Source organism: Sminthopsis crassicaudata, chromosome 1 (genome assembly GCF_048593235.1).
Source record: "Sminthopsis crassicaudata isolate SCR6 chromosome 1, ASM4859323v1, whole genome shotgun sequence".
NCBI lineage: Eukaryota > Metazoa > Chordata > Mammalia > Dasyuromorphia > Dasyuridae > Sminthopsis > Sminthopsis crassicaudata.
Window position 1 is genome coordinate 551539553 of NC_133617.1, and position 21034 is coordinate 551560586.

Genomic DNA, 21034 nt, shown 5'->3' on the forward strand with positions numbered 1-21034 from the left:
TAAGCAGATGTGATTTTAGGCAAAAATTGAGAAGTGTTTCTCTTAAGCTCTATTAACTTCCCACTTTAGCAGATTCCTTCTCTCACCTCCTTATGATTAATCAGCTGACTCCCATTCCTGATCCTCAAGAATACTGAGGTATGGTCTTCTCCCCTAAGAGCTGTATTAGCTCTACACATTTTTACACTCTTTTTATGAAATTAAGAGAAAGTTATATCATTCAAAAGCAAAGTGACTAAACAACTTGCTAAGTTTAAAAGGCTCAAATTAACTAATTTAAAATAAGGAATTAATGGTTTGTAATTGTTACACTTTTCTCTACATTTATAAAGGAGACAACAGAGCTTTTCCCACTTCAAAGGCATTATTGGAAGACATTATAAAAAGGAGGATGACCTGGCTATACAATAAGAAGGAAAGGCAACAGATAATCCACATATTAGTTTTACAGTTGAGATAGTAAAAATGGAAGGGGGGAGGGGAAAAAGGATGGTTCTAAAATGTTAGTACGTTTCTATAGAAGATTTACGGTGGAAATGGATGACAAATGGCAGTATAAGGTATAGAAAGAGATCCTAAATCTGTATTCCAGCCATCAGGTACTCATCAAAAGACTAATATCTTTATCTCAGAATGGCTTATTAACAAAATTTTAAATTGGCATAGCAGATTTATAAAGTTAATGTTTTAGCACCTCCTAGCTAATAATAAAATCATGTACTATAGCTACAAATAAGCCCCTTCTAAAAATATTAAAAATCTATAAAAGTGATTGTTAGGACTTTTTCTATTTAATTTTGAAATAATTTTATGTCTCACTTAAGTGTTTTTTATTTGAGATTTCTAATAGTAAAGTTAATTTGATCCAGAAAGGCATTAAGTTATGTTCTTCTAACCTAATGGTATGAATTTATTGTGTTTATTACTGGAAGTTTATATAGGACCTAATTTGATGCAATGTGAACTTCTTTTGAATGTTACCTCAATTAAGGGCAGTACAAAACATAAGTTCATCCATTTTAATGTTCCTTGTAATGAACCTTGAGGATGGTTAACAGGGGACTTAAGTATTTATTTCCCCATGTTGTTTCCTGTGGATAGGTATTCTTTTAGAAATCAGTATTTTTCCATAAATAGAAAAAATATTTCTTCGCATCAAAATTTCCAAGGAAAAATATTATCTATTTTCATCAAATAATTTGTTATCAGATTTATCTTAAGAAAGGACAACATTCCCCAAAAATAAAACTGACAAATTTATGTGGATTCAAATATAAGAAAACCAATCCCACTAGATTTCAGCCATTGATGTATGCTTGATTTTAATTAAAACTAATCAAGGAATACAAAAACAAGCTGGATTACTTAGGGAAAGTGAAGTACAGAATTAAAATAATTGTCTAGATAATTAAGAATGAAAACACTTTTGCATTAATGTTTTGGCTGTTAAAAAAAGACTAAAACATTATTGTTCTAATTTTCTACTTACCTTGAATCTTCCCATACATCTTGGGTGTACCTAATTATTTACATTTGATTTTCCCCATTTAGAATGTATATTTCTAAGGTAAAGGACAGCTTTAGTTTTTCTAGAATCCCTAGCATTTCTTATAGTGCCTTGGGTCACAATAAATGCACACAGTAAAATGCTAGTTGAGAAACAATGCCTTTTTGCAAGTCTAAGTGATTAAAGTACTGATGGCAATGGCAATCTTAAATGGGGAGTTTATTGGACAAAACATAACTTGGGAAAGATCTTACCTTTACAAAATACAACAGGGAATCTATTTAACTCAACTTACAATTGCCTGAATTATCACATCCTACAGAATGTAAAAAGCTTAATTTTTCTTTTTTAAAAAAATGTACCTAAAGGCTATCCAAATGCTCATTTTCAGTCATTTATAATCTGAATTTGGCATCATATAGTTACATTTTACGGCCAATATTTCCATTAATGTGTTAAAAATTGTTTTTGCAATTTAAGTATCTTTACTAAGAATATTTTTGTTGTGATAGCTATTGTCCTATATTACTTAAATTTCTAGTAATGTAAATTAGAGATCAGTAAAGAAAAAAGGGTCCTTGCATGGTGAAACCATAGTGCATTGTTTTTTTTTTTTTTTAATTAACTAGTCACTTGAAGGAACATAACCTAAAACTTATGATCTCACTAATTTTTACAACTTCTCTTTTAAAATGACTAGATATACTCCCTTTTCATAGTTGGGGCTAAGGGAGAAAATGGTGAGTCCAAGGTCATACAACAAATTAGTAGCAGGGAGATTTTGAATTCATATGTCTCTTTCCATCCAATGTTTCTTTTCTTCTTCCACTATCTTGGTCTAAATTGCTGGAAATTTTTTCCTCCCTAAAATTAAACCAAAAATTGCCTTCTGACAACTTCTAATATTAAATCCTTTTCTACATCTACTCTCAGGGACTTAGGAGAACATATTCCCCTTAATTCTTCTTTTTTCCAGGCTAAATATTTTCATGCTATTCAGCTGTTCCTTGTAAGGAATGGTTTCAAGCCCCTTCACCCATTCTTGATGCCTACCAGCTTATAAAAGTCCTTCAGAAAATGTGGCACTGAGAATGGACCTTGTAGTCCAGATATGGCCTAAGAAAGGCAAAAATACAGTATATTAATTACTTTTTATTCCTTAAACTGTATTTATAGAAACACATTAGATATTAAACACTTTATGTTATATTACTTGAATAATGTAGGTATAATTTAAGTTATTCAGAAAAACCTCACATCTTTTTCACATGAACTCTTACCCATCTCCCTCCTCATCCTGAGTCAATCGACTTTCTGAATCAAAACAGAGGACTTAATTTTTTTTAAATATCAAATTTTATTTAATAGATTGGATCTCTCATAGAAATTTGTGAAGACTTTTTGGGATCTCAGTTCTGTCACCCAAATTATTAACTATCCCTCCTAGTTTTATGTTGTCAGCAACAGCACGTCATCTTTGCCTTTATCCAAATCACTGATAAAAAATATCACACTTAACAGGCAAAAGAGGGGTCCTAGACAGCACTTTACTAGAGACACTCATTCAATTAATAAACATTTATTAAACACAAGTTTTTAAAAAATATGCTAGGTGCTGGGAAAACAAAGGCAAAATGAATCCTGTGTAAATTCTTATAATTTACATATATTTTTCCCTCAAGAAGCTTGTTTCCTAAAACTAAAACATGTATGAGTCAAGTTAAATTGGGGGTGGGAGGGAGTTATGTGTAGGAGCATGGAAATCAGCTAGGGATTCTAAGAGACTGAGATAAGATATATTTCAGACATTTAAAGCCCTTGGCTTATCTTCCTAGTGTGCTTATACTTTATTCCCCTCCATGCACTGTATGGATCAAGCTATACTGGCCAACTTGATTGTACTTAGTTGCTTGCATGCTATTTTGCCCATTAGATGGTAAATTCCTTGAAGAGACTTCCTCTTTCCATTTTCTGTAGCCCCAGTACTCAGCAATGTCTGCAAACAGTAAGCTCTTAATAAATGTTTGCATTCACTGATTTCCTAGCAGACACTTTTCTGGCTTTGAATTAGTGGTCCACGATTACTGGTGTTAGCTAGGCTGACTTCCTTTCAATATGCACCTCAAACTTCAACTTTTGAGAGGGGGCATTTCCCAATCACTCCTGCTCAGAATGCCTTCTAAGATGTACCTTTCATATAATCTTTTTATGGACAGTTATTTATCTGCTAACTCACTTATTAGGATGTGAATTCTCTGAAAGAGGATTTTTTAATTTTAAAAATGTTTACTGATTGAGTCTTAAATGTAAAGAAAATTATCAAGGCTTGAGAAGACTATGGAAACATTAATAATCATTATTTGGATCTGGTCAAACAACCAAATATGAATTTATTTAAATACATTGGGTCATGAGAGACTATGACAAATACCTTGATGAAATTCACTTACACCATATATTATGAAATTGCTTTGATCTGCTAGATGAAAATAAAACTTTTTCCAGAAATCTTTTAACTTGTAGAAGGAAACCACGATTCAGCTAACATGATAATAAAGTATTTGAAATATGTAGATCTTGGGAAAAGAATCAAGTAAAAGGGCACATAATGTAAAATTAGACAGTTGCTAACCCATTTGTGGGAGGATTTATCTAATCGTTTATCTCATTCATTCCACCTTTACCAAACGTAACAATATTTATAAAGTTAATGCAATGGATCAGCATAAAAGAAAATTACGTAGCAATAAAATTGGTGCGGTTCCTGACCAATGATAGGAGGTTGACAATTATAAATCTTAACTAATGACTTTAGGGAAAGTCAATGTGAATTTATTAAGTGCCTATTATGCACTTTTTCGATATTACGCTTATTGATTGATGTGATTAAGGGCAAGGAATACAAAGAAAGGCACCGCCACCACCCACCACCCCAACAAAACGCCTTTCAACAATAATCACATCCAAACAAAAAACTAAGCTTCTGAAAAGCAGTAAGGAGCTAGTTGGAAAAGCAAAGGGAGAGAAGTTAGTTTTACTGGGGGATTGAAGGTGAAACCAAGGATTGATGTTGCAATCAAAGGAAAGAGACTCCAGCTCAGACACTTAGAGCAGCGGTTATAAAGTCCCTTTAAGTTATTGTGGCTAAGCAGTAACTACGCAGTGCGAAAAGGGAACCCCAAGAAGAGCCAGGCTCCACCCCCAAGCAAAAAAAAAACAAAAAAAAAAAACCAAAAAACAAACAAAAAAAAAGACGCCCCACCTCTAAACCCTCACCGCCCCCCACCAGATCCCTAAACCAAGCCCACATGAAACAAGAGCAAACCCCAAACCAGGTCTTCCAAACAGGCTGTTGCCCAAGTTGTGGATGGGGGAAGGGCGGCGAGCTGCCCAACAACGAGGTTTCCGGGCCACCAATACTAGGCAGCCAACCCGGCCCCTCAGAGTACCAGCGCTCGCGACTTCTCGGAGAGCGTAGGAAGCACAAGCCCGGGGCGCCGGCGCAGCTCCTCGGAGCTCCCCTCTGGCCCTTCAGCGGACGGCGGCCGCACAGACGTGGCCGCGCAGCTTCCGCGTCCAGGTCACAGGCGCCGCACGAGCTTCCGTCTCTTAGAATCCCCGTCGAGACCGAGACCGAGGCCGCGGAAGCGGCGGGGGCAGAAGAGGTCGCTATTCTCAGCGGCCCCAATCTAGACGCACGGAGAATCGCCACCGACCCCGCCCCCCTCCCCACCGCGCGCAAACTCCGGGGTCCCGACGTGCGCGAGTCCGCTCACTACCCGGAGAGGGGAGGGGGCGGATTGGACTCGACGTCGCGCGAGTGGAGGCGACGCGGTGACCGAGGCGGAGCCGGAGGAGGAGCAACAGGAGGAGCAGGAGGAGGAGGTGGAGGAGGAGTAAGAGGAGGAGGAGGAGGTGGTTTCGCTTGGCGTCATGGCGGCTGCCGGGAGGCGATAAGCGGCGGGAGCGGGAGCGCGCGCGCTCGCGGACGGCTCGTTACTTCTCTCTCCTCTTCTCTCTCTCTGTTTGTGTTTCAATAATGAATTGATTGTTGTAGCCACAACTGAGAATCGCCAGTTCGTGCCACGGGCCAGCGTTTCCCCTCCCCTCCTCGCCCTCCTCCCCCTTTTCCCTCCCTTTCCGTACACACGCGCGCACACACATACACACACATACTCACGCTCACACACATACGCTCACACACCAGACACGCGCGCACGCGCGCGCACATACACACAGACACTACCCGGACGACCGGGACCTGAGTCTCTCCACAGCGGCCGCAGCGCGGCCCGGGCTCCGGGAGGAGATCAGCAGAGTCCCTCCGCCGGCCGGGGACACTCTTTCCACAGGTAAAGGAGGGGAACCAGTCGCGGCGAGGCTTGGGGGCGGCGGGGACCGCGACTGGGGGAGGGGGGGAGGGAGGCCCTGCCCGGCCGGAGGCGGCTTTTCCGTGATGGCCGAGTGCAGCGGCCCAGCGGCCCTTGGGCGGGCGGGATGGGGGAGGGAAAGCGGGCTGGTCGGCCAGCAGAGGCCCGGGGCTGTGCGGCCCAGCGGAAGAGATCGAGCCGGGGCTGGAGAGGGGGTTATCGGGAGGCGGCGCGTGGGATAGGGAAGTGTGTGTATGTGTGTGCGCGCGTGTGCGTGTGTATGTGTGTGTGTGTGTGTGTGTGTGTGTATATGTGTGCGTGTGCGTGCGGAGAGGGGATCGCCAGAGAGGGAGAGCGGGGAATGTTTCCCTTCTCTTGCGGAGTCGCCATCGCTTAGGCCTCCCCGGTGCGGTACCTCTGAAAGAACGAGGAGGAAAGTGGAGAGAGGAGCCAGCACTTTCTAGCTGCCAGCCCCGCAGCATCCAGCACGTGGGGAGCTGCGGGGGGGGGGGGGGTAGGCGGGCGGGGCCCCAAGTGCGGGAGTAGGCTCTTAAGGACTAGGCTGGAAGTGATGCAGGAAAAAGGGGCACCTCGGGGAAGTTTGAGGCGGGAAAGAAGCGGATCTAGGGAGGTGCAGGGCAACAGTTCCAGAGTGTTATTAGGCTGGGGGAGGAGGGAGGAAAACTCCGCTAAGGGATGAGGAGGGTTGATGGAACACTGGATGAGGAAGAGCTGTAGGTGAGTGGGAGGGGTGGGGGTCCAGGAACCCGTTTTGTAAAATTCAAGAGTAAAGCAGTTATGGGAGATCTTAGGGGAGAATCTTGGATGAAGCTAGTGAAAGGCAGAAGACAGTGATGGGTATAGGAGCTTCTGTAGGGGGAGGTCCTTGACAGAAGGACTCTTTAAGTATAGGACTTAATTCTGAGAAAAGGGAGAGGATGTGAGAAATAATGAGGTTGAAGAAGATGGCATAGTAGAGAGCTATGAGCTATGCTGAGTAGAAGGGACGAACGAAGAAAAGTTATAAAGCTATGTGGAGTTTAGAAGAGGATTTAGCATATAAGATTTAGGGTAGAAGTAGAATTAATACAGATTGACCCAAAAGTCTTAGTTAAATTTTCAGCTTTTAAACTTCATTAAGACTCTGGGACACCCTTTTTCACATCAGGAAGAAATGCTGGTGAGACTAGTGATCCATAAAGAACAAACAGCTCTTGCATAGAAAGACCCAGGACCTTATGGAATTAGTCTCTATCTTTCTGTAGGATTCGGTTTCCATTAGATAATATTTTTCATTCCGTTTTTGTGAAAAATAATCTTTGAAGTGGATTTACTCTGTGCTGAGCTTACAACAGTTCTACTCTCAGCAGGCTGTCTTGTTACTTTTTGGCTGAGGAAGGATCTTCTGTCTCCGCCTCTGCTGCTTCCTTTCGGTTCCCTGCTAGAGATCTCCTTTGTTTATTCATTGATGGCTTGTAGGTGACTCTTATGTTTTGTGCTGGGATCTTGTCTGAGGAGGTGGAGCTACTGTGGTGTTTTAACCCTCATACTGGAGATTCAAAATTAGTGTCTTGGAATCCCTTTCTAAATTGGGCAAAATAAGAATTTAAAGTATATTCCCTCTCTATTAATAACTTTTTATTGGATTGATTCTCACCCACCCCCTTTTCAGTAAACACTACAATTCTACTATTCCCTTTTGGAAATTTATTTCTTTTAGTGTTTGGAATAGTTGCCTTTATTTTTATGTTTTTTGGTCTGGCCCTGAGATTTCATAGGTGAACTGAATTTATAAAGTTTGGAAGTACAGTTTTCTCCACCCACTATAAATTGGTTATCATCTTGAACCCAGATCTTAATGCTTTAAGGACTGCTCTCTGTTCATTCCACAGCCAAGCTTTTGGATTTTACTTTAGTCATGAAATGTTTTATTATGTAAAACTTTTTTATACTTTATCAATCTTTACAATTGGACTAATTTTTGTGAATTGAATTCATATTGCTGCTAAAAATTCATCAATCCACAGGGATATTATATATCAATATTGCATTTTGTCAGTGAATATCGGTATACTGATGAACTACTGTGCAATATGAAACATTTCAGCCCTTTTTAAAGCACTTTCTAATATCTTTTTAAAACAATCTCATCATATATCTAGGCAAATCCAAGATAGATTTTATGTGCCTAATTTGTGTGATTTCTATAGGAATTTTAAGTCTTAATTAAAAAATAAATGATTGATTTGTTCTAGGTAATTTGAAAAGGATCCGAAATAACTTGTGACCATTTGGAAAGAAGCAAAGAGCCGTCTCAAGTAAACAATCTAGCTTGTAAACCGGGAGGATTTATATTTTATTTTAAACTTCTGAATATTTACAATGAATGGACACAGTGATGAAGAAAGTGTTAGAAACAGTAGTGGAGAATCAAGGTAAGCATTTTAAAATTTTTTTTATGAGAAGCCTATAGAAAATAGTGTTTCGCCAAATTTCTTTGCAAAGGATGAACTCAACAATTGCTTCCTTATAGAAGTTTTCGGACTTTTGGTTTCTTTGAGCTATTTAAGTAATTTTGTCACTTTGCCATATTTGAGTAGCTGCAGAAGAATTATGTTATATTTTGAATTTTGTCCCATTCTGTTACATGGAGAATCAAAGAATAAAATTCTATAAAAGTTTCACATAATTTATTTTTATGTTTCAAAATTTGCTAATGTAATAAAGAGAAAATTAGTTTTGTAATAAGTTTTAACTCAGTTGTAGACTCCTTTGGTAATTTCATCCCTTCCTATGCTTTCATTAATCATTTCAATGTAGCTAACTTCCAAATCTATATTCATCCCTAGCACTTTTCTAGAACTTCAGTAACATGTTTCCATGTACCTGGACATTTTCACTGGCACCTGAAATTCCAATATCTTAATTACTTAGTCATTAATTCTTCTTTCTCTCCTTTTCCCTATTCCCCACCTATAAATCTGGTCTCATAACTTTTCTGTAGATAATTCCACCATCTTTACTTTCACTTAGGCTTGAAACTTCAGACTCATATTTGATCCTTTAATTCTTCCCCCAACTGCATCCATTTGCCAAATTCTGCCACTTGTAACAGTGAAATAGCTTTTATCATCTGAAACCACCTTGTTTCAAGTTTTCATCATCAGTTTACCTAGATTATTTTATAGTTTTAACTTTTCCTGCCTAATTTTGTCTCTTTAATCCAACTTTTCATTTCTAGTCAAATAGGACCTCTCTAATGAATTTCTTGAATCTTTTTTGGTCACCCTTTATTGTCTGTTCATTTTCTTAGCCCTGTGGATCCTCCTTGCCTACTAAATAAAATTTATATTTCATATTTTGATACTTTGATGAAAGCTTGGGGTCTTATGGAGGGAACCAGTTTTTGGAAAGCCTGGTTTTTATGTTTTGTTACCCTGGGCTAGTCACTTTACCTCTAAGCGCCCCAGGCTATGCATGCTCTTAAGGCTTTCAGTTTCTGAACAGTTGATGATCTGCATTCCACATTCCTAAAGGAAATCTTCTGTTCTGAAGTTCTCTATTCTTATGAAATCATTAGCTTAGACCAAAAGCAAAACAAAACAAAAACCTAAAAAAAATCTTTGACACTTAGATCCTTCCATTATACAGCTCCTATTACCTTTAAAAATTTACTTGACTATGTTAAATCACTGCCCTACAAACACACACACACACACACACACAATGTGTACACAAAGGCATTTCCACAGTTTCCTACTACATTTTCAATCTTGTGTCATATATGCTAATTTACACCTATTCTTTATCTTTATATCATTTGAGCTAAATTGGATCACTAATTGTTTCTATTTCTCATTCTGCCTACTCTGCTTTCAGTGCTTTTTTACCTTTTGTCCCAGCTGTTCTTAATGCTTGAATTCACCATAGCAGTCTTGTTAAAATCTCTAAGTTTAAATCATTCTTTAAAGCCCAGCTGAGATGAAACTTTCTTAAATCTTTATTTTTCCAGTTGAAAGTGAACTTTTTATCAAAAATCATGTCTTTTTTCACCCTTACATGCACACTTTCTGCCTTGTATTACTGTTATTTCTCTACATATCTATCTATCTATCTATCTATCTATCTATCTATATATCTTACCTGTCTTATTTCGTCCTTATATTCTTATAATTTCATCTTTGCATTATTTCATCTTGTATTAGCACCGGATGTTTTTGTCTTTGTTTTTAATGTTTAAATGTTTATTATAAAGAGTAAATCTGCTCTCATTTTGTCAGACCATTGATGAAAATGCCTAGTGATAAGTTTTTGGATTTGATGACATTTTTATTACAAATAGTATAACCAATAAAAAAAAACAATATGTAATATCTATGTTTCCTTCTGATGCTTTGTGATTCAAACTTTTATTGCAGAAATGTTATAACCTTACCATTTTCTAAAAGCCTGAGGTTTTTCTTTGGCAAATGAGTGAACATACTGGTTATGAGTTTTTTTCATATGTGTATTTAAACTGAAGATGATCAGTTGGTGCCTATCTCTCCAAATAAATCATGTAGGTTTTTATACAAGCATGGGGGAAAACAATTTTTTTTTTTAAAAAGAAATTATTATTTATCATACCATAGTTATATACATGCACACACACACACACACACACAAACACACACACACACACACACAAACTTTAAATCCTTTGCACAAGGATGTTAACATGCAGAGTGGATTTTTTTGTTTGTTTGTTTTGTTTTGCTATAAGTGCTAAAAATTGCCATTATTCTTATTTTGTCAGAGCACATGTAAAATGTGTTTTACCAATTTCCTGTGATCATGGTAAAAGATGATAGTTCTAAAAATCTTCCATGTTCCTCTCTCTGATTTTACATTTTACTTTGTGTACTTCAAGGACCTATAATTTAATTGGTGTGGGGCCTATTTCATTGACATAGAATTAAGCTCTCTTTGTAACTCAGAAAATGGACTGAAGAACTGAGTTGCTAAGGCCCCAGAATTTATTATTAGGCTACCAAGCTGATACCAAGCTTCTCTGAACTTAAATATGATGAGCCTCAGACAGTATATCTACATATCCTAACAAAGTAAACTTCTAGTATATTCATTGATGAAAATTAGAAAAAAAAATAGAAGGAACTTTAGTCAATCATAACTCCTTCAGATTTTTAGATTGGTTAAAATTATATTGCAGTTGATTGTGTCATAAGTTTTAAAAATTGTTTGCAACAAATGAAAATCACTCTTCTGCTAGAGGGTAGAAAAATAGTAGATAATATCTTTCCCCACTGTGTACTTGTGGTGGAGAAACAGGAAAGGCAAGGATTAGGGAAATAGTGGGCAGTCATAAAAGTATATAGGGTAGGGGGAAAAAGTAATATGCTGTGTTATTCAACAAATGACAAAAAAACAAAAATCCCTCTTCCCTCTATTATATATGTGAGAAAGCATATTGTTGTGCTAAGACAATAAAGTAGGAGTTAGGATAACTGGATTCTAATTTCAATTCTGTTATTCTAGTTTGAATAAACTACTTAACATTTCTGGGCCTTAGTTTCCTAATCTAAAAAATTTGTGGTTTGGATGAAATGATCTCCAAATTGCATGTTTTTGTTTAGTATTTTATGTTTATGGTACTTTGGGGTCATATTATTGCAAAAATGGAAATTAATTCTAACTGCTAATACTTTGTAATCTAATCTAAGTAGGCAGTAATTTCTGATTATAAATTTTTTAAAATTCTGAAATATTTTAAAGCAAATTTAGAAGACTTGTTATGAAAAATTCTCACAATTGAGTTAAAATTTTTGTTTGGGAAGTTGCTACCTAAAGAACATAATGATTTTTTTTCAAGCTTTAAAACAAAAAGCCAGTTTATTTGTTTTTTGCATTTCTTCTCCTTTGCCTTTTTGAAGATTTTTTTTCTTGAAATAAATTTTATTTTGAAAATCAAATCTTAATCCTTATCATTTTATTATTATTATGTGTTTCAGAGAAATCGAAATTTTAGTTTTTAGCTGTTACTTTCAATAGAAATGTTTTGGCAGTAGTTATATACCTTAGAACACCACATTCTTCAAAGAATATAAAGAGTAATCAAGAGATACATAAATAGTGAAAGTAATTTGTAACATAATTGTCTAGATGACATAAGCAGCAGAGATGATATAAAGTAATGATAAACTCAGAAACAGATGCCACTAAACCTGTTTTTAGAACATCATATAGAAGCTTCTATTTGGAAAAATCTTATATCAATATTATATTCTATTGTATTTTTATTTATTTTGTTACATATTTTCCAATTTCATTTTAATCTGATTAAGATTATGCATGCGAATATTACAGGCCCAGTATGCTTGATACCTCTGGTGTAAAGGGTGTCATGACGAAAATCTATGAGTGGAAGAGCAGGATGGCTTTTAAGAGGAGGGTTTAACAGATGGACAGCGAGAGTGCTCCACTTATACACATAAATTGTAGGACAATCGAGGGAGAATCCTCTGACACCTTAAATTTATCTTCTGAGAAATATCTAGAGGAATAACACAGAATAAGAAAACATACTACCTTGATGGTAGTGTAGACCCACATTTATGTGATAATCCATTGAGTAGTGATGATTTTTAAGTTTGATTGCAGTTCTATTCAAGAATCATTTATTGAATACCAAGTCCTGTGCTAATTTGATGAGATACACAAACAATAAATAAAGGTCTCTCCCCTTAAAAGAGCTTAGGAGATAAATTTGAGTAGGGATAGAACATTAACAACTGATAATCAAAAAAGTTTTCGTGGAGTAAATAGCATCTGAACTGAACATTGAAGCAAAATAAAAATCCTTAGAGGTAGAGATGAGGGGCAAAAAAAAAAAAGTCCCTTTAGATATGGTGGGCAACTTGTACAGCCGCAAAGATAAGGAACATATCAAGTATGGAAAAACTAGAAGTAGAGTTGGGGTGTCTGGTAGCGTGTGTGAAAGGAAAAGATAGCTGACTGTGAAGTGTCTTTACCTGAACACTTGTGATCCTGTCCTTTTAATTACAACTACCGTCCTGCTTATATCCAATCCAATTTTTGATTATTTATGTTTTAATGAACATTTGATATAGATAAATATATAAGCTCTCTGTAAATTTTATTTTCAGCTAGCAATTTTACTCTTCTGTTTTTTTTTGGTTTTTTTTTTGAGGTAGAATTGTATAGTGGGTGGAGAACCTGTCTTGAAGCCAATAAGAAGATATCATTTCAAGTTCTTCCAAATTTTGCACATAATAGTTGTGTGCTATTAGTTAACTCATTAATCTATCATTGCCCAGGGCCACTTTTTTTTTCTCCAGTAAATTTTTATTGATGTTTTTTATTTTGATTTCACCTAAATTTCCTTATGTATTCTTTTCTTCCTCCCTTGAAAATTTTAAAGGGGATGGAATGGGAAAGCATTTCAGCAAAAAAAAGAAAAACAACACATCTAGAATCTGACATTTGTAGTATTTCGTATTCATAGTATCCCACCTCTGAAAGTAAGCACAGGAGAAGGTCCCTATTCATCTTTCTCCTAGTAACAATAACAATAATAATAACAGAATTCATGTGATGTTTTCATTAAGGTTTCAAAAATGCTTTACAAATATCTCATTTTATTTTCCAGTAATCCTGTAAGTTGGTGCTATTATTATCCCCACTGTAGCAACTAAGAAACTGAAGCAGTATAGTGATGTAGTCAGGTTTACATTGTGTCTAAGGTTGAATTCGAATTTTGATCTTCCTGATTTCAAATCCATCACTATTCTGTTTGCTAAGCAGCCTTTGAGGTCCACCGTGGTCATTATAATATCACAGCATTCACTTTCAGTTATTTTAAAAACTTGTTATTTTCATTGTTATCGATTTTACTTTCATGGTTTTCTTTACTTCCCTTTTCATCTTTCATAGTAATTTCTATCTTAATTATTTCTTTCCTCTACAGCAATCAGAGTTAAGTGGCTTGCCCAGGGTCATACAGGTAGAAATATGTTAAATGTCTGAGGCTGGATTTGAATTCTAGTCCTCCTGACTTCAGGGCAAGTACTCTATGCACTCTGTCATCTAGCTGCCCCATATCTTATTCATTCTTAAGTGGTGTGTGGAAATATCGAATGGATTCCTTCTTTCTACCCAATAAGACATGATCATAGAATGCATCTTCTTTATTAAAAGAAGGCATTGTTGTACCTCAGTAGAGAATTTGATTCGAGTTTAACCACATTTCTAAATGAAAAAGGTGGTAATGGACCCCTACATATTTAATAAGCACTTTCTATAAGAGAGAATCAACAAACTGCAATTTCAATAATGATATTGATTTTATTAAAAAGATTCTCTCCCCTCCCCCCCTTTTAAACCACTTGTTTGGTTTTAAATCAGAGCAAAAAGAATTAGTTCTCTTTTATCTTTATCTTTGGCTTTTTCCCCTGGCCTATTTTCATATATTGTCATGAAAATAATCTGAAGCAAGAAGAACAAAAAGTTAAAAGCTTTCTAACTGACTAGGTTCACATGTTTCTGAAATTGTTTTGAGTTCTCTTAGGGCAAGGATTCTTTAACATTTTTGTGTCATCCTCTTTGGTTTTCAGTTAGAACATTTGGACTCCTTAGAATAATATTTAAGGAAATAAATTTCAGTTTGAAGTTAGTGAAAATAAATATAGTTTTCCATCCAAATTAGACTCCAGACACTAGGTTAAGAACCATTACTTTAGGTACATATGTGTACACATACACATACATGTATTCTTCACACATAGAAAAATATGCACACCTCTAACCTAAAGTTGGACAGTTGCTTTTTTTTAATACCATGTATTCTAGAAGCAAATTCTTTTATTGTGAGGTGCTTTCATTTTTTCTATGTCTCTAATATTAATATCTTCTAAAGTCCTCCATAATATTATATCTAGCTAAGAAATTGAGAAGGTAACATTTCAGATTTTTGTGAAGCAGTTTGTTGTCTTAACAACAAAAAATAATTAACTCTACCCTAAAGCATCTTTAAATATTTGTTGAAGGTAAAAAATTATTTAAAATAAACTTAAATATTTGACTTGATTTTTTGGTATCTGTTATCATACTCTTTATGCCCCCTTAATATCATGTATCTCTGTTATAGTATTTGTACTTTTAAAATTGAAATTTTACAATATACAAATAGATTTTTTTTTTTTGAAAGTGTTTTCTTGGGTTTTGTATGGAGGGGCAAACCTGTTGACTAATGGGGGGAAGGTGATAAAGAGAAAATAGGTAGTAAAATGGGTCACTTTGTTAGTACTGTGGTTGCTTACTACATTGAAATATATCTTCTGGGAAATGTGTGTCAGGATGCACCTGCAACAGTTTCAGCTCAACACAAGGTTGTACATAACTGAAGAAGAGACTTCTAAAGACAGTTCTTTCATAGGATCATTTCATCACAACAGTTGCCAGCTGTGTTTATTTGTATATTACTTGCAACCAGACTTTTCAAGCTTGATTAGGGATATTCTCATTTTTAACCTCCCTATAGTATGTTGTGTTGCAGGAATAGATTGAAGAAGCAGAAAATCCAGTACCTGTTTGGTTTTTGAATGATTAGTATGTATTTTACTTTAGAAGAATTTGTTGTGTATGCATAATTTGCTGTTCATTAAAAGCTTGGTTAGCAGATCAGGTGCGTTATTTTTTTTTTTTTTTGAAATTGTGAGAGCTCCATTTTTATTAGTTTTAATCATTTTGGCCCTCTGAGCAGAAAGGAAATTGGTGACCTTGCTAACTTTTACAAGTCAGCAACTTGTTTCAGCTTGTCTCTTGTGAATAATTTTTTTTTTTTTTTGTATCACAATTTAGTAATGCTTCATACATAGACTCAGTATTGGTTGTGTTACAAAGATAAGATGTAGGTTTGATACTAAATGTTAGTTTTACCTATAGTCATTTCACATTACCTCAAAATTGTATCTCTTTATAAATAATTTTTACAAGTTGATTATAATCTGAATTAGAATGTAGCTCCTTGAGAGCTTGAACTGTCTTGCATTTTCAATTGTATCCCTAGTATTTTGCACATAGCAAATGCTTATTAAATTCTTTTTTCATTCATTCATTCATTCAAGTTTGTAGTTAACATAAAGAGAATTATAATCCGTCAATTTGACATTCTAGCATGGCAGCAAATATTTCTGTCTGCTTTCTGGGGACTATTTTACATAAACCAAGAAATAATACTCATTTCCTAAATACTTAATATTTTAATATCATAATACTTAACTGAATTTTGACAATCTTTGTACCTCTCCCTACACAAAATTGATCACACTTGCTAAACATTTATTTAGTGACTACTATAAATGTGGGATTGTTGGTATCAAGAGAAAAAGAAAGACATACATACCCTATCATAGTTGATTATCACACAAACTTGTTCATTGTACAATGTATTCCTGATTCTACTTGTTCTCTCAGCATCAGTTTGTGTAAATATTTTCAGACTTTCCTAAAATTAGCTTGCTCATCATTTTTTTATAGAACAATACTATCCATTACTTTCATATATACCATACCTTATTCAGCCATTTCCCAATTTGTAGAGGGCCACAGATAGTGGGGGAACTCTGAGTGAGGTATAAGATCGTCCAGCCCAGTCAGGGAACCTGCTAATGATGTCTGGTTTGGCTCTCCATCCCCCTGGGGGTGTGTGATAACCTGTGTTGTACTTGAAGCAGAAATACTAATGTAGCAAGAAAACTTGCTACACAACAATAGCAGGAGAACTTAAAATAAATGAACTTCATGTTTGACCATCCATGAGTTTCTCCTCTTCACTCTTCACCTATAATCAGCCTATAATCAGGGGCTGGTACCAAAATCCTATAGTGAACAAGTCCAGACACTACATCAATTGATGGGCATCTACTTATTTTCCAGTTCTTTGCCACCACAAAAAGAAGTGCCACAAACCTTTTTGCTCATGTGCAATTTCCTTGGGTTACAATTTCCTTGAGTTTCCTACACTGCTATTGAATTTAGTTACTTTTTACCCATTAGGAGGTTTTGGGAGTTCAGAGGGCAACTGTTCAAATTCTCTTTGATGTTAGATTGTTTTTTCATGTTTTGGTTTTGGTTTTTTTTTTTTTTTTTTTTTGCCTTGGTTATTCCATTGCAGACTGCAGGGCTAAAGGTTGAAACTTAATTAAGTCCCTCCTCTCTTCTTAGACTCAGAACCACAGAGCTAAGTTTTTGGAATTTGTTCCTTGCTCTGTACTCAGCTGGGGAATTTTTTACTTATAGCCTTAACCCTCTTCTCTACAGAGGAACTCTGACCTGGAATTGGGTAATGGGCTACAACTGACACCTGTTCCTGTTCCCAGGTCTGGTGTTCTCTGAGATACCTATCTGCCCTGGTGATTTCAGCACTAGTGGTTGGTCAGGCCCATATCATTCTTGGGTATTTGATTGCTTCTCACTGCTGCTATCACTACATAGTAGTCAGTTACAAAGTTTAAAAATATTGACAGTCTAATATGTATAGAATATGTATATATTTGAATATAAATGCAAATACATATTTTAAAATGTATTTGGATAGACATACATGTATTTAGTTATTACATGAAGAGTTTAGTTAATATGTGCAGAGAAAAGATAATTTGGCAGATTACTGAAATATGAAGTAGTTGAAAAAGGAATTGTGGATCAGATGAGATTTTAACAAAGTTTTGAAGGCAAAGGAGAGTGTAGTTCAGAAATGGTGGAAGATTAGAATACTGTTAAATCAGAGAGTGAGGAATAGCTTCTTGCAAAGGTCACAGATAACTAGCATTGATTTAGTATCCTTTTCTATTTCTAATAGTCCCTAAAAGACACTCATCCCTCAATTGAGGCCTGTGTAGTTTAGGATTAATTTGGCTTCAATATTTTTTTTTTTTTTTTTTTTGAGTCTGGGGTTAAGTGACTTGCCCAGGGTCACACAGCTAGGAAGTGTTAAGTGTCTGAGACCAGATTTGAACTCCTGAATTCAAAGCTGGTGCTCTATCCACTGCGCCACCTCGCTGCCCTGGCTTCAATCTTAAATCATCTACATCCACTGCTTAGGGAAAGCCAGAAGTTTGTTTTGTTTCAGAGATGGGTCAGAAAATTGATCAGAAAGCAGATAATAGAGGATTATTCCATTTATATCCAGTTAAATTACATTAAGAAGTGATTTTTGACATGTTGGGATAACATGGAACCCTACTTACTTATAACTTTAAGCTTCTTGAATTTCTCATTGAAGTTTTCTTTGGCTATGTCCTGAAAGAGGCCATAGTAGTATGGCCTTAGTAGTATGTCAGGTCTTAGTAGTATGGTCAGGTGACACAAGAATGTATTCCTTTCTTTCCTTTCAAATACTTCTTTTATTCCCTTCCTCCCTTTTACTATCCATCCTTTCTTTCCTCTCTCCTTCTATTCCCTGTCTACCTTTCTTCCCTCTTTCTTCTCCTCCCTCCCTCGTTTTATTTTTCCCTCCCCTGTTCGTTTGTTTAAAAAAAAAATTACATGTGAAATGAAACCTACATTTACCTGAAATGTTTACCTATAAAACATTTTACAGGACTTTTTTATCCTTTACTGTATTATAGTTCACTTTTTCCAAGCATACATTTTCTGTATGGTATTTTAATTCATAGATTAGCATTGGAAGTATGGTATAGCTATTTCCACCTTATGTCCTTTTCTCAGTGCCTTTTATTTAGGTCAGCTATAATCTTCATTGTTTTATAACTATATGGATATTTTGAAATTCTCAGCCTTAACAGTGGGAGAACATAAGTGTTCTCAAGAAGTGAGTATATGTGTGTGCGCGTGCATTGGTGTCCTAATTCGGTACATCACTAATTCAGTGGACTAACCCTTCTAAGAATATATTATGATTTGAGCAGTAGGAAACTTTTTAACCATTTAATTTTCCTGTATGGTTTATTAATCCAGTCTCTAATTTTAGGGGATAATTTCATTGAAGAGGGTTTGTAGTATCCTGGTTCTTGATTCATTCAGTGCATTTTCATCCAGAAATAGCATTTGAGAGAACTCCTTATCAATAAGAAATCCTCTTCCTATTGGACCCTATCTAGGAAATTTTCCATGATCGTGGTGAACATTTTCGATAAACATAAATCTCTATTATGTGTCTGCTTGACAATTAGAGTATGATTGAAAGAGTTATCTCTTTGGTTATTTTTAATCAGGGAATTTTGTACATTCTTAACTTAGACATGAGAAATTTCTTTACTGAAGCTGAACCTTGAAGGCTGTTTTGTTTTGCTAACTCAGAAGACTATTTTGTAATCTTACACTAAATCATGGGTTCCTGTAGTCAGTCAGTAGTGTGATTATAAAGCTGTGATTTGGTGTAAAAAAATAGTTTGTGAAGGCTGGACTGTTTCTTCTCATTTTCTCAAGGATGCTTTTGATACCTAGGTAGAACATTCTTTCAGAGACTTTTAAAAGGAAATAAAATAAGCACATGAGTTATTAGTTATTGATGTTCTTCTAATGCCTTTTGACCACTATCAAAGAAGCTTTTGTCATTCCTTTCCCTATTTGGTATCCTATTATTTCTGAGATATTTTGTATAATGATTTCTCAGTGCTTTGACAATTGTGCTCTTCTAGCATGGATTTCTTATTTGTACTGTTTCATTGTTCCCATTCTATAATGTTAAACTAATTTTTTTTTCCCCCTGAGGAAATTGGGGTTAAGTGATTTGCCCAAGATCACACAGCTAAGAAGTGTCTGGGGACAGATTTGAACTCAGGTCCTCTTTGACTTCAGGGCTGGTGCTCTATTCACTGTGCCACCTAGCTGTCCCTGTCTTGTTAACTTTCAATTTTTTCAATCCAGGAAATTGAGCCTATCTTAGAAAATGCTTAATATTGTCTGATTGAATGACTTTAGAAACTTAGTTTAGAATTTTCTAAACTGTTTAGATAATGGGGTTGCTACAGGTGTAATTTAATTGGATTGTACCAAGCATTTGATAAAAGATTTTCATGCTATTTATATGGGGGGTAATGGACTGAAATAGAGTAGATAATAGTACGGTTCAATTTGGAATAGTTTGAAAAGTCATATTCAAAGAGTAGTGATCAGTGGTTTGATTGTAAAAAGGAGGTAGTTAATAGAGTATCCCCTAAACTTTTTTGTTTGGTCCTCTGGTTTTTAACATTTTTATTATTATCTTGGTTAAAGACCAAGATAGCTTGGTTATTGGATTTGCAAATGATACAAAATTAGGAAGTATAGTTAAAATATTGGTTAACCACCAAAAAGATCTGAACAATTAAGAAATTAAATTCACTCTAAATAGAAGAAATTTTATAGGGATAGATGTTAAATGTATTTGAATTTTTTAAAAAATGAGCTTTGCAAAGCCAAGATAAAGGATGCATGGTTAGATGTATATATAAAAAGATCTAGAGAGTTTAGTACATTATGAACCTAATATAAATCCACTTTCTGAGATTTTCAACCACAAAAGATAAGTGAGCTTAATAAGAGAATGATAGCTTTCAAGAATAAGAGGGTTTCACTTGTGTGTTCTGCCAAAGTCAGATCACATTGTTTTCAGAACTACATTGATAAGCTGAGAGCATCCAGAGGAGGGAAAACAGGATCAATTTCTCAATAGGTATTTAAGTTTCTACTATGTATACACCAGGTACCATGTTAGTAGGGATTAGGGATTCAAAGAATGAAACAATTCCGACTTGGAAGAAGGCTTATATTCTAATGAGGCACATATGTGTATATGAAATGGCATGTATGGGTACACACATACACACTTATTTTATGCACACTTACTTCTGCAAGATGCAAAACAGGTGGTTAGCTTTTGCTTTTATATCTTCAATGAGTAGGAACCTCTAATTTTTAGGAAGTCTTTATAATAAAACTAGATTTCTTTTTTTCAACTTCTAGCATCCAAGTTTTTTTATGCAAATTTTACCTCTTGGGTTCATACAGAATAAAATACCTAGATACAAAGTTAATAAATACAAATCTATAAAGTAGTATTATATATAAGTTGGAGAGGGGAGGAGATAGCAGAGTGAATAGGAAAAAAGCTCTGTAAAGAAGAGTGAATGAGTTG

The 21034-nt window shown here is 35.7% G+C and overlaps 1 protein-coding gene across 1 annotated transcript in view; it reads left to right on the forward strand.

The window, feature by feature from the left end:
- The first annotated feature begins 5712 nt into the window (after window positions 1-5712).
- Window positions 5713-21034, forward strand: part of CHD1 (chromodomain helicase DNA binding protein 1) — a 104680-nt gene continuing 89358 nt past the window's right edge. Inside the window, 2 exon segments of the mRNA XM_074282016.1 lie at window positions 5713-5859; window positions 8133-8312. Coding sequence (XP_074138117.1) covers window positions 8260-8312 — 53 coding nt within the window. The 5' untranslated portion in view covers window positions 5713-5859; window positions 8133-8259.